This window comes from Musca autumnalis, unplaced genomic scaffold (genome assembly GCF_047663935.1).
Source record: "Musca autumnalis isolate F117 unplaced genomic scaffold, ASM4766393v1 scaffold_4, whole genome shotgun sequence".
NCBI classification, from domain to species: Eukaryota; Metazoa; Arthropoda; class Insecta; order Diptera; family Muscidae; genus Musca; species Musca autumnalis.
Window position 1 is genome coordinate 128645010 of NW_027411977.1, and position 15672 is coordinate 128660681.

At 34.0% G+C, this 15672-nt stretch overlaps 1 protein-coding gene across 1 annotated transcript in view; it reads right to left on the reverse strand.

Annotated features, from left to right (window-relative positions):
- The window catches only part of LOC141402657 (adenylate cyclase type 6), a 555913-nt gene that overhangs the window by 1261 nt on the left and 538980 nt on the right, over positions 1–15672 (reverse strand). The window contains exons 26-29 of the mRNA XM_073984363.1: positions 11243–11412; positions 10894–11075; positions 890–1014; positions 443–653 (exon numbers count right to left, since the gene is read on the reverse strand). Coding sequence (XP_073840464.1) covers positions 443–653; positions 890–1014; positions 10894–11075; positions 11243–11412 — 688 coding nt within the window. The remainder of the gene's footprint in view (positions 1–442; positions 654–889; positions 1015–10893; positions 11076–11242; positions 11413–15672) is intronic.

The following is a 15672-nucleotide window of genomic DNA, read 5'->3' on the forward strand; positions in this document are numbered from 1 at the left end:
AGTAACAATTCTAAATTTTCTATGGAATTTATATGCGTACCCTTGTCACTTTCAGTTTCACCCTTCAATTCTTCCAATGGGGTACGTGGCAAAAAATTCGTTTTACTTATCGTACTACATGCCTCCGACGTATTGTCAATTGACGAGGAATTGTTTTTGTTAAATGCGGGCAAGGCTCCGATGGTCACCACACTGGAACTACTTGAAATGCAGGGTGTCACTGAAGTGGCAGAACTGACAGTGGTGCCGAACGATGATGATATATTGTGTTGACGACACAAAGACTTGCGTCTTTGTGCTGTCAAACTGTTCATGTTCGAATTGAGATCGACATCGGGAGACAAGTCTTCCGATTCGGTGAAATTACTGCTAGGCTGGTGTGAAAACACCAACGATTCGGGAGGAACAGGACTAGGATCTGCATGCTTGTTTATGGAATTACCTTCGTTAGTAGATGGCGGTGTTGGTTCCGACAGTATGTCTGTTGGGGGAGCAATCGTTCCATTAATAATTGGCTCTGCTTGTTTCTCTTCGGTTGATTTTCCTTTAAGAAAATATGTTATCATGGAACCTTTACCTTTGACATTAACACTTCCGCGACAAGTTAAGTCAAAACCTCGTGGTTTGAGGATTTGATACATCTCTTCGGTGACCTAAAATGAGAAAACGAGAGAATGCTTTACAATGGATTACTTGTAGTATGCCTAGCTCGTACGGCACCCGTCCACCTTAAAATATATGTAGGTCTGTAGGTTGGTTTATATGGTGATGGTAATGAGATTTTTTGAGCGCAGTTTTGTGAAGATATATGTATGTATTTACACTTGCGAATATTTTTTTCAATTTTTATGTCAAAGTATTTTTTAATATAATTAAGGTCATCATTTACCTGTATATGATCAACAATTCCAGTGGAATCCATTCGTGATGCAACGTTCACCGCATTACCCCAAATGTCATACTGAGGCTTGCGTGCACCTATAACTCCAGCTACAACTGGACCAATATTTATGCCTTTAAAATAAAGAACAGATAACGGGTTTTGTAGTTAATTGTAGTTTGTAACAGATAAAGGTTATTGTAAATATGTGGCAAACAGATAATAAAAGCGTTGTTGGAAAATTATAAAGGACGAATTTTGTACGACAACTTTCTTTAGTATTGACTATGGAATATCTTTAGGATGATATATAAACATTGCTACGAATAAAGGTACGACCAACGATAGATCACGAAAGGAGTAACCGATTTGGTACAAACCCTGAACATGCTAATATTTGTTCCTAAATTATATTAATTTCGAAAATGGGAAGTATTGTGGAAGTATATGGTTGATATTTTCAACCACCAAACGAATCATTCATTCATTGAATCGTTCATGTGTTTTGAAATTTTTCGTTTTCTATCTGTTGTTGTGGAATTGAGAACTTTTCGCTATTCGTTTTGTTCGCACTCACGAATGTAAACAAAACAAAACTAAACAGCGAGTTCGGTCAACGTGGGTTATGTTTCGTTTTGTATTGTTCCTATGGAAAATACGAAACGAAACGATTGGAAATGTTATTTAAAGTATTTTTACGTACGCTGCTCAGAAGTCGATGATGAAGGTTGTGCCGTCGCTATTTTCAATGATTTTTAATTTTAGCAATGCATTAACACACACGATGTTTGTGGAGAGAGCGAAATTTACGCTCTCGCCCTTCAAGCAAAAACTATCGCGGAAGTGACTTAGGCGTGTAGCCCAGGGCGATGAAAACACCCTGAAGTGACCTCCGTTGTGAAGACATGAACCACGCCGGCGTGTCGCCCCATCATTTCCGCGATAGTTCTAGAAATTATAAAAAAATGTTTCTATTTATTTTCATTTACATTTTCTTATTCTTATTTTTATTTTTTTTTAATTTTTTTATTTTTCGAACATTGGTGGCGTAATTTTTTATTGGGATAGCTAATACAAGTTTGTTTTTTCAAAATAGTCTGGCTTAATCCCATTGTTGTTGTTTTATTATTTTAAAACAACTAATTTATTAGTGGAGAATATCCACAAACAAGAAACAAGGGAACTGATGAGATCCAGTGGCGTGGTTCGAAACTAGTCTTCCCTGCCTTACCCCTTGGCGAACAATGCCAACCTTTTTCCACTAATAAATTAGTTATTTTAAAATAATAAAACAACAACAATGGGATTAAACCAGACTATTTTGAAAAAACAAAATTTTTTATTTATTTTTTTATTTTTCTTCTCTTTTAGAGAAATTATTCTTTGCAATTTCCGCCTACATTAATTTTGTCATTTTAAAAATGTAATGTTTTGTTGCTTGACTTGGGAAGCGAACCTGGACCTTCAGTGTACAAAGCTAGTATGCTTAGCACTGCACCACCGCATCATATAATTATAATGTTCTATATTTATTTGTTCAAATGTGTTGGATCATTAAATAAATGTTAACAATCGCCTTAGAAGTCACTCAGAAGTCACTCCTAAGTGTCGGTATACGCGATGAAACGTAATCACAATAAGGCTATAAAAATTGTTTGTGTAATTCACCAACGATCTTCCTTGGCGTGTCTCCGGAGTGAGCTCTTAGTGCGGGAGTGCGAAACTCACTTCCAATTGCTGGCAGGGCGATGGTACCGGTACCTGATGTAAAGCATACCTTCTAAAATAGATATTTATTTTTGCTCATAAGGAATTAATTTATTATCATATCTAGAAATAATATAATATCAAGAAATAATAAATAACAGAAAGCGCTCAATGAAGAAGAAGATGAATAAGCTTCCGGATTATTGAGGTAAAAAATTGCGGATTACAGAGCCTACTGATACCTGATGTAAAGCATAGCAGAACAATAGGAACCATATGTACATACATGCTGAGTCTATCTAGTGCTGATAGACTGAGATATTATTGAGATATTAGATGTAGCCATTATATTAAAGAAATTAAAAAAATTGTAGATGCGAACTTTTCGACACAAAACGCACTGTAGTTGTTTGGTTTGTCAGTTAACTGACAACAATTGTTGCGGCCAACAGTGGTAGTTGAGGTACGTGATTATGGTGTGTGTTGTGGTTTGTTGATATAGTCTCAATGTGCGGGTGAGACGATGGTGGGGGTTGTGTTGTGGTTTGTTGATACATTGTCAATGCGTTGGTGAGACGACGAGACCATTCAAAAGGAAAAAAGAACAATGTTGAGAGCATTTACCAAACAAGAGAGGTAATATGAGAGTAAAGTAGGGAAAAATAGGAATATGATTTTGCATCTGATGGAAATCTTATATATTTTTGAAAATATAGTGGCTTTCGGATGGATATAAGAAACTGCACATGTATCTTATGTGAGGTACCTGTAAAGTATGAAAAAAACTACATCACGAACGAAAATATGTAAAAATTCTTGAAATATATTTTTCTGTGTATTAGGTTGTCCATATGAAGATCGGCCCATACGTTTTCGAGTTATCGCAAAATGCTTTTAGAAAAAAAAGGGTTTCGCAGGTAGCCACTTACCACAAAACTATGCAATATTTTTCAACAACAAGAATTCCAAAATTAGTTTACGATGTGCTATTTCTGATGAAAGAAAGATCTACTTAAACATATTGGTAGTTTCTTTGAAAAAATTCATGAAAACTCAGTTTTTTTTTGTCTGCACAACTAGGCATAACCCCTTAATGGATTTTTAAGTTGATAGTATCATCGCTATAGAAGAAGATTCTCCAATGGAATCAGAATGCGACTGATGGCATAGGATTTCCAAAATATGAAATTGGAAAATCCACAGGACATGATGTATTTCATTTCATGTTTAACTGCAGTGGTCAACGTATAAAATTAAAAAAAATTAATGAGATATTGGCTTAGTGATTCTTAAACGTATTTCGGTCGCGGCGGTTTTTTGATGCCCAAATAACTGCTCTCGCGACGCTAAATCATGGCTACACTTTTAACACAAATGGGTTTTTGTCCCATAGTTTGACTGCAAAAAACCTATTAAAAATAAAGTACTTATACGTTGGTTTTGGGTTTTGTTTTTTTTTTTTTAATGTAAGTGATTTGTTTTAAATACAATTTTTATTACAAACACTAGCTGACCCGGTCCGCGTTGCTGGCCCGTTGTTTGGGTTCTCCGTGTAAACTTTAGTTATCTATCCAGCATTGATACAGCCATAATTAGGCATCCCTCTAGAAACTTCATAATATAAATCAATGTTTTGACATAAATTCCATGTAATAGTATCCCCCAAATTTAAGATATAATAATACCCTTCACCATAAATTGACAGTTTAAAGCACTTTGTGACCCACATATAATGATCGGTGCACGTCAATTAACATTGCTATATATTGGATTGTTGGTCTCGGTTGGGTTCGTAATTATTACTGCAGAGAATTGTCAGTATATGTCCACGTTTTGATATAGCTCCCAAAGAACGGCTGCTTTTCGCTATTTTTGAGGATTTAACATCATTATCACACCGAAATGGCTAAAATTTGATTTTAATGTAATTTAAAGAGGAGAGCATAAATATTCGTATCGACCGAAAGACACGCCTTTTTATTTGCGCTCGGTATGCAACAGTTATAGGTTCACCTTTTGATATAGCTCCCATAAAGCAGTACCTCCCGATTTTCGATAGTTTGGAGATATAGTCACTTTTGGGGGTCGTAAACAGTCTTGCAGAGAATTTTCAGTATACGTCCTCGTTTTGATATAGCTCCCATAGAAGGGTGGCGCCTGATTTTCGCTATTTTTGGTAGATTTAACCTCTGGATAGTGACATCTCAAGTTATCGGGATTTTACTGTATTCCAAAAGGTAGAGTTGATCGCGCTATCCCACTTATTATATATTATATTATCTGGAATAATAAATGTTTGAACATTTTACTTCCGCGAAGGTCATTCAGGGTCAAGACGGTAATTACAGTAGTATTGCAAACAATCTGTAAACAAAACGTTCAAAAATATCATGGACTTTAAAAAAAATTGAAGGAGAACCTCCGGTCACTACACTTAGCCATATTAAAATAGCTCACGACCGCGCTATACCACTTGTTCAAGCTAGTGTTCATATAATTTTTGTGTCACGTTTACTAAAATTAAGTATATTAATTGAAATAATACATTTTTGAAAACTTTGTGATGACCGCGATCATTCAGGGAAAACAATCTGTAAACAATACGTTCAAAAATATCACTTCCGCAACGACCATTCAGGGTCAAGACAGTAATTACCATAGCAATGCAAACAATTTGTAAACAATATATTAAAAAGTATCTTGAATTTCGCGGTTTTCTTAAACAATTTGTGGGGAGGACCACCGGTCACTACACTTAGCTGGATGAAAAAATAGATTACGACCTATTCTCAGACCTAAAAACTCCACATACAAAATTTCATAAGATTTCCCAATCGATTTTTCGGAATTTCTATGTAGTGACATCTCATGTTATCGGGATTTTACTGTATTCCAAACTATGGCGTTGACCACGTTATACCACATATTGACAGTGTTATAGCGGTTTCGTAGTCACGCTTACTAAAATTAGGTATATTATCTGAAATAATAAATTTTTGAATAATTTGGGATGACCGCGATAATTCACTTCCGAGACGACCATTCAAAAAAATATATAGCCTATTTTCACCACCGGTGTTCCCAGTACATTATCTAAAATTTTCAAGAAAATCTATTCAGCCGTTTTTGAGTCTATTCGGAACATACAAACATACTAACATACACACATTGCCTTTTATATATTAGATAACAAACTTTTAAATCATATACATTTTTCATTTCATAATACAATTTATAATTGATTTAAAATTTTTAGGCAAAATAAGTAGTAGTCAATACAAATCTAACTACAGTCGAAATCGCTTATTGCGACGAAATCCAAAAGTCCCGAATTTCTGCCTTTCCAAACAAATAAATATCGCTAATAACTATAGAGTAATTAAATATAGACAAAAAATGTTTCTTATTTAATGTTCGAAAAAAATTCAAATTTGGATGGAGTTAGTGTGCAAATTGAAAAAAATAAATTTACTCATTCATAGACATCAGATTTTTGCATGTTTTTTATTTCTTATCTGATTGGACTCAAATTTTGGCTGTAGGGTCAATTTTTTTATATTTTTGGCGTCATATCAAAAACATGCAAAAATATGCAAAAAATATGCAAAAAAATATGCCAAAAATATGCAAAATATTACTGAATTCGATATAATAAAGGCAATGTCCCGAAAAACGCGAAAATGGAAAATTTAAAAAATTGAACATTTTTTGCATATTCTGCATTTTTTGCATATGTAAATATGCAAATATGAATTCAGTTTTCTTTGAAACGATTTTTGGTCCAATCAGAATCTTCGTATCTTTATTATTAATTTACATTATTTTACATTTGCCAAGACCACTCTTTGCGCACAACTTCTAAAACAGGTATTTATTTTTGCTCATAAGGAATTAATTTATTATCATATCTAGAAATAATATAATATCTAGAAATAATAAATAACAGAAAGCGCTCAATGAAGAAGAAGATGAATAAGCTTCCGGATTATTGAGGTAAAAATTGCGGATTACAGAGCCTACAGTGTAAATAGTTTTAAAAGACATCAAGACTGGTTGCCAGAATTTTGCTTGCTCCTGAACATTTTTGGCAAGATGAACGATAGGAAACCAGAATTTTTCCGAGAGAAGATCAACGATTAGACACCAGAATTAGTTTTTTAGTCAGCATTAGTTCTTTGTCAATAAAATTACTATTGGCCTTAGAAATTCTTCGTCATAAAATCCTCGATTGACCACAAACTTTTCATTATGATTTCCAGGATTGGCCACCTTTCCAATAAATTCTACTTGAAAGCCCTGTTACGACTGCGCAACTTTTGTTGGGAGGGCAAGTTCACTCTTCCTGAGGTAAAGGAACAATATCTCAAAAAAGCCTGCCGATACCAACTACATTGGGTAGTACGTATGATAACCGTCGAAGGGTGAAATGTCCCACACCCTCTCTTTTAAATTTTTGGCAACATGTTTTGTGTGCGGCCCTAGTTAAAATTGCATTTTCGTTTTCGGAGCAAATCCATACTTCCTAAGAAATTGACTCAAAAACTTTGAATAATGGAAATGGTCAATGTGGGCAAAATCCGGGCAACACGGGCATTTTTCCATAATTTTTCGTTTTTAATCGATAGAGCGAAAACGTGTCATCCATTTTTGTGCCCGCAACTATTTGCAAATATTGTATTTCATATAAGTTACTATGGGAAGATAAAAAATCACGGAAATATTGATCCACTCTCGTGTTTAAAAATTTCCCGGGAAATCCCGGATTCCCGGGAATGGCGATTTTTTTATTCCCGTTTCCCGGGAATGATAAAAACCGGGAAAACTCAAAACCCTAGTTATAGCCTATTCCTGAAGTCTACTGACGACGGCCTCCAATTTGATAAATGATATGCTCAAAAATATATGTGACTATTATTGAATTGAACTTTCATATATTAAAACCGATTTATAATTTGCAAAGTGTTCTAAAAACAAGGGAAAATTGGTGAATATCGTCATACATCGTCAGCAATAAAAGTCTAAGATGTAAACATTCATGATTAAATAACAAATTTTTGCTAACATGAACTTCCAAAATTTTGGTCCGGTTTTTTTCTATAAAATTAATTTTGTCCATTAATTAATTATGAATATCCATATTATGAATTTCTTCTTAATGGCTATACTACACCATATGTTTTTTCACGTGTTTTTTTTGTCACTTTGGGTATACTAATATGTATATAGACCATAGACGCACAATGACCGCACAATTCCCGTACATCAAGAAAAAAGGCGTGGTCAACGATCATTCTCGCCAGAAGGTGTTGTACCCATATTTTTCCCAGTAAGTTCATACGCCCATAAAGGGCCACAAAATTTCTGAAAATATCCTAAATTCATAATTTTTGTGAAAAATTATTATGATTGTGTAAAGATGAAAGTTTTAATTCACACAGGCTGAGGGTATTTGTCCATCGGCAAAGCTGACTGATACTTTTTTACTTGTTACTAATGATTCAACTCTTTCTTTAGACTCACAAAATGGCATATCAAGGAATTCATGAAAAGCTGAGAAATTAATTATAACTTCATTTCATGGATTTGATAAAAATTAGAGTCATGCTAAAATACAAAAATTAATGATTGCTAGGTAAGAATAAAGATGTTTGGATGCAGGTCTTGCTGTTTGTAACAATATCTACCAAACGATCACAAAACGAGTTCAGAAATAACTTTTTAGATGCGAAACAGCCCACAGTGATCGAGACTAATCATGGAGCAGGAGGCGGTGTAATTACAATTCAACATTCATACACAGATATAAAATATTGTGCAACAAAATAATTTTTTTTCAAAATAATGGGAGAAATCGAGTAGATTATGAAAGTAGAGCTACAAATATGAGACACATGTGTCGGCGATTTTAAAGTTTACGTCGGAAAGTAACCAAAGTAGGTGGGTCAAGTTCTGCCCATTTCTAGTTTTTTTTTCGAAATATTCGAGTTAAGATATCTCGGAATCCTTGCATTTTAAGTATATAGTGTCTTTGACAACATTACTGACGAGGATGTGAAGAATATTTTTTTAAAAATTTTAACGGTTCATTAAAGGGGTCTTTTTGTCCTTTTTTCGAAAATCTTTCAAAAACTCCTTTAAAATGTGAACATATCAAATCGAAATATTCTACTTAATTGTTCATGATAAAATTTTACTATAGGTCTTACAATACACCAAATATTGGTCCACGTCTTCATTTTCGGTTTTCGGTATTTTGAAATGTGACCTCAACATCCCTCCGAAATGGCTGAAATTTGGTATTAAGTCTTCCTTGGGGTTAAAAAATTTTCCACCTAAAATTTTTCAGTTTAGGTTCAGGCCTTCATATAGCCCCCATAGAGCGATACCTCCCGATTTTCGGTATTTTGAAGGTTGTGGCTGTGGTTATACATTTCTCTATTTTATTGACTTGTCTGAAGAGAATTTTAAACAGAAAAATTTTACACACAAACATTTTTGTAACTATTATTGAAATATTTGTTGCATAATTTTGCAGACGTCATATGTTTCGATTGCAATGTAATCAGAAGCCAAAAATATGCCCAGTCTCAAAATTTGACATGAATCGGACCAAAAATAGGGGTTGCATAAAATTCCGTTGTCTAGTTATATGAAACTTTGTTCTAGGTGAAAAGTGTCACAAAATTTTACTATGAATTTCGTTATAAACCATATATCTAGATATACTATTTTCTTAAGAAAATTAGATTACAAATTTATGTATTTTAGGAAGAAATTATTTGTTTCAATTTTGGACTGTTAATTTTACATGATTCCATAAATCCCATAATTCCGTCAATCCATAAATAAACCCTAAGGTTAAATCCGTAAATGTCACCAAAGCAGGAGTTACTCCCACCATTGTATTATTTTCTACCACGTCAAATCGTGCATGTTAGAGCCCATATGATACCAATAGTTTCACTGGACCATAGCCGTAGACCTCTTACGTATTTTCACATACAATATAAGCAACCAATGGCTCTCTTAACTATGTAAGTTAAGATTAAAGTACTATGGTTCTAAACCCTTTATCAAAAACAAGGGCTGCTAAGAATGCTATATGTTATGTTTACAGATTTCTTTTATTCAGAGACTCGTAGTGAAATTTCATTTGGAATATTTTTTTTCAAAACTTCCCCAAAATGTGAAGGATTTTACTAGCTTTTGATCCGGTATGGAATTATGTAAAACTAAAGGTCTAAAATTAAAACAAATAATTTCATCCTAAAATACATACATTTGTAATATAATTCTCTTAAGCAAATTTAATACCTAGATGTATGGTTTATTCTGAAACTCATAGTGAAATTTTGTGTAGAATACTCCACTCAAGCAATCAAATTTTGTGTAGAATTTTTCATGTTTTCTCACTTTTTATCTAGAACCATGTTTTGTATTACTTTCACGTATCAACTTGAAAAAAGAATGAAACCAATTATATAAAAAAATTTGGGAAATATTTGCATGTTTTTTAGCAAAACTGATACTGATATTTTCATAATATATAATGTAAATAGACATTTCATTTCTTTGGTGACCCATAGTGAAATTTAAAGAAGAATATTTTTGTCTTTGACGTCATATTTCTAGAATTATTAAACTCAGATGAAGTCCGACTTTAACCCTAAATAATTTAGTAACATTTTATGACGAACAATTTAGTAGAATATTTCGATGTGATATGATCACATTTTAAAGGAGTTTTTGAATGATTTTCGAAAAAAAGGACAGAAAAGACCCCTTTGATGAACTGCATGAGGGTTACCATTTTTGAAAATATTTCCAACATTCTCCTCAGTAAAGTTGTCAAAGACACTATATACATACATACCTAAAATGTAAGGATTTCAAGATATCTTAACTCGAATATTTCGAAAAAAACTAGAAATGGGCGGAACTTGCCCGCCTACTTTTCCGATATAAACTATAAAAATGCCGATGCACGTGTCTCATTTTTTGGCTCTACTTTAATTTTTCTTTAATTTCCTTGTAATTTTTTATTGTCGCACAGTGAAATTTAACAGCAATAAGTCCCAATTTACATTGGGCGAGTTTACTTGCGGCAATTGTCATTTTGTAGGAGAGAGAGGTGAGACATATGGTAACCCTTTGCCTTTCAGCACCCTCTCTCACCTACAAACTGACAATTGCCGCAAGTAAACTCGCCTAATGTAAATTGGGACTAATCGTTTGTACCATTTCGAGTAAATATTTCGCACATTATTTTCGTTTATAAAGTTTAAAGTGATGAAGACAACACCTACCTATTCTCATTCGAAAATTATTAAACGAATGCATATTGACTTCTTCGATTTTGTCGAATAATTGTAGAGCATATTCTGCCATAGCGGTAACATGCTTGTAATTGACTAGATCGCATGTTTGCGCCGTTAAGCCGGAGGCAGCCATGTAGGTTGCGCCTGTACTTTTGATTTTTTCGATGTATCTACAAAAAGAAATGTAAATTAAATTTATTTGAATAGAAATAAAGCATGTTTATAATATGGAATAATAATTCATTAACATTAATTATTTTTGGTGAAATGAACTTAATTAGAGAATATTGCTGAGTACACTCACAGACATATTGAATTACAAATATAATAAACTTACCGAAAACGTTCCTCACTTAACAATTCATCAAAGTCAGCAATTATTTCATTTAATAAACGTAGACATTCGACACCCTCATTATTGCCTTCCAACTCGACATAGAATTCGCTAAAGTTGGGTATGGAAGCAAACAGAATACAAACACTATCGCATTGTTCATGATACAAGTCCTGCAAAGAGATTGATGAAAAGAGTGTAGATTTTTCATTTTAAAATATGAGTCTTTCCAAGTTTGAAAAATTATAAATAACTAGCACATGCCCGCTACTTCGTTGGCGAAACGTTCACATTAATAGAAAAGAGGATGAAGGTATAATTTTTATACCCTACACCACTATGTGGAAAGGGTATTATAAGTTTGTTTTGGGAAAAATGCATGTAACACCGCGAAATATCGGTCCTAGACCCCCAATCTTCATATTTCGACGAGATAAAGCGATTTTGAGATGTGTGTCCGTCCGTCTGTCCATTATAAAATGTAATCAAACTCCAGGCCGCAATTGTGGACCGATCGTCACGAAATTTAGCATGGAGGTCGGGTTCAGAATAGACACCTATTGTTATTGGCGATAATCGAAACATATTTAGTAAGTGAAATGGACCAAAAATAAAATTTCTAACCGAATTTATAGCTGCTCTGTAGGTCGCAATAAAAGTCCGATCGCCTCGAAATTTTGAATAAGGTAAGAGCATATGACAAAGAAGAAGTTTGCATTTTGAGATAGTGATCAGATAATATTTAGAGTGTTAAATGGACCATAACTTTTGTGTGAAAATTGTGAAAATTTTTAATATACAGCTTATATACATATGTACTCCTGGAAGATTCATTCCGCCCACGTAAATAACATTTGGAAGGCCATTTCTTGAACTTTCCATCGATACCAATTATGTTGATAAACGTGCTCAGATAACAGAATTACAGCGTAATAGTATATCCACTTATTTGTTTGTAGTGTAAACAGAAGCACGCTAGAGGTCACAATTATAGATCAATAGTCATGAGATTTTGCACGATGTAAGAGTTTAGGTCGAAGAACATGTCTACAATTTTGGATGATGATCTCATATTATCTATTGGGTTAAATGGACCATTACTTTCGTATGAAAAATATAAAAATTTAAAAGTTGGTCCATATTTTACTTCCTGGAGGGCATATATCAGCAAACTTGCCTACAGCATTATGGCTATTACGTGGAGCCCTAGCATATCAATTGTCCAATTGAATTTTTTATACATATGTATATTGCAAAATAGGGTCGCTTTGCCAATTTTTTCAAAATGCACTCTGTGTCGCTACCGTTAAAGTTTTTTTTCGAAATATTAATTTTGGTGAAGGCCCCACCCCCTCCTGGCGTATAATTAAATATGAATACTTTTGGGAGTCATAAATTTGTATGCATGCAAATTATTTGAATTTCTACTCATTATTAGTTGTTTTTACCGGTTAAAATATATTTTTGATATCACAATATATATCCACAATGAACTATTTTCGAAATACCCTAAAAAGCACAAAATCGCATGCATTTCCAAGCGTATTTATGGTACAAGTGCACTTTTTTGAAAATATATGAATGAGTGCACACCGATTCATACTAGCTCAATGATAAGGGACCTACTGTTTATCGCCGAGTCCGAACGACGTGTCCTAAGACACAGCATGTAGAGAAGTTTTTATGGCTGAAATACGCAGAAAAAAGGTCACCATCATTATTGTGGGGTATTGTGCCACCGTTAAAATTTCTTGTGTCCTGGCCTAGGAACCGAACACGGGCATTCAACGTGAAAGGCGTGTGTGCATACCATTGCACCACGGTGGCACCCAATTAGATATGTCAAAACATGGAAATTTAAAAGTTTTTGATTTTTGAAGAATAGACTTCGGAGACATTTAATACGCAAAAAAAAATCATCACGTATCTTCGTTTCTAATATTATTCCATCCGCTTGTACGCAGAATGTCGTAGGCTCGATTCCCCGGCGAGGTAACATCAAACTTTTTCATGGCTGAAATACTCGGGAAACGTAAGACAGCATAATGAGGGTATTTGCCACAGTCGAAAATTGTTATTTTCTCGTAGACCTTCGAGCTCCATCCTTTCATTCAATCCCGAAATTATTCGAAATGTAGTACCATTTAGTAATTTGCGCACACTTTTAGCACGCATTTCCAAAGCAGTATTCTTACCTCAATCCTACCCATAAATTGATACCCTTATACAAAATTACAAAATTCCAGAAAGACTCAATACCAAATTTCGTAAATTTATTACGTTTCTTCGTTTATGTTTTAAAACCAACTCTATATCTCTCTATCTTTCACACCAACTGCCAAATTTACTCCTACACCGAATAGCAAATTTATTATGTATAATTTTTTATATGTCGTACAATTATAGTATGTATTTCCAAAATCACCACATCATAATCGAACACATCAACATTGACCCTAATCCAAAATTGAGAATTCTAAATGTATCTGCACGCCCAATTCAAAATGTAGTAATATTTGTTACCTTTTGTACTCCTATAGAAAGTATTTCCCAAACCGACTCCATATCTCAACCCTAAACACCAACAGTGATCCCAGGACCAAATTTCTGAATTCCCGCCCTATTTCCAACTATTATGGTACATATTTCATAAATCCATATTACAACGGAGTTCGAACTATATTCCTACACCCAATACCATATGAAATACCATTTTTTATAGCACAACTCTACATACCAGAACCATCTTCTTACCAAATTTCAGATTGACAACTCTATCTCTACATCCTATTCGAAATTTAAATCATTTAGTACTTTTTGTATACACATCATAATCGAACACATAAACATTGACCCTAATCCAAAATTGAGAATTCTAAATGTATCTGCACGCCCAATTTAAAATGTAGTAATATTTGTTAGCTTTTGTATTTTAAAATTCCACAATTTTTATACATTTCGCACCGTATCTCCAAAACCGTTAATTGTTTCTGAATATTTTATTTTGGAAAAATATTCCCTGGAATGTAATACACAACTCTTCAGAACATGTCATTGTTGTAAAATGCATCTATGCCGTTGTTTTCAGTACATTTTTCAACGACGATTTAATAAAAATGTCAATAATGTAGTGAAATCCGAAATGCGAGAATAAACTGTTGGTGTGAACTGTGTTTGAAATACGTATTGTAAAAGATATGATGCAAAATATCGCTGAAACAACATGAAGTAAGCATTTTAGAGTTTCAGAATGTTCTAATGAATTGTTGAGAACTTTATTTGGAAGATTTTTGCAAAAGGTTACTTGGTTCAACTACCAATAGTTTAGCCGATACTGACCAGAATTTCAGCAATTATGTACAATTTTCTATATTTTATAGATTTTGATGGCCTAGATGGAGTTTTTCCTTTGTCGTTTTTTCAAAAGATAAGTTCTACAAGTTTGGGGCTAAAATATTGCTAAAGACAGCAACGCCAAATTCCTATTCGTTTCTGAGATAAAGGCCTGATAAATGCAAAAAAGTGTAGATTTATCTCGGTTTAGATGAGACCATAAAATCCGAACTGGATCTGACAGGACAAAACCCTACTACGGTTTTTGTAGTCTAAATATGTACATTCAAAAAATGCCTCTTAGAAGTTGTTTGCATTTTCAGTGTTGCATAGTGTAATTATAAATTTGAGATAGTAAATGACTTTATCTACCTCGGCACCGACATAAATAAAACCAACAAAACTTACACTTTACCGGACACTGATACTACCCGTTCTTTTGTATGGATCTGAAACATGGGTACTTGCGAAAGCAGATGAGGCAGAACTTGGTGTGTTTGAGAGAAAAATTCTTCGAAAGATTTATGGACCAATATGCGTTGAAGGTGAATACCGACGTCGTATGAACCACGAGCTATACCAGCCGACCGACATCGATATAGTAAAACGTATCGAACTACAACGATTGCGTTGGTTTGGCCATGTCAGCAGGATGGATAAAGATGCCCCCGCCAAAAAGGCATTTGAATACGAGCCACTCGACGGTATACGCCCCAAGGGAAGGCCAAAACTCCGATGGAAAGACCAAGTTGAAGAAAATATCACAAAACATGGCGTCCAAAATTGGAGAAGTAAGGCAAAAGGTCGGTGCGTTTGGACATCTATTCTTAGTTCGGCTTATGGAACAAGACGTTCTGTTTAGTATAAAAGCCATATAAGTAAAAGTAAAGTATGTGCCAAATTCGACAATTAAGTAGAGAACGTATTAAAAAACAAGTAAGAACGACCGGGCCGAACTTGTTATACCCTCCACCACGAGTGGTATTGACGTAAAATGGAACAATTAGTTTCCTTTCGTTTATGAAGAAGGCTTAATACCAAATTTCAGCAATTTCGGTGAAACAATGTCGCTAACCTTCAAAATACCGAAATTTGGGAGG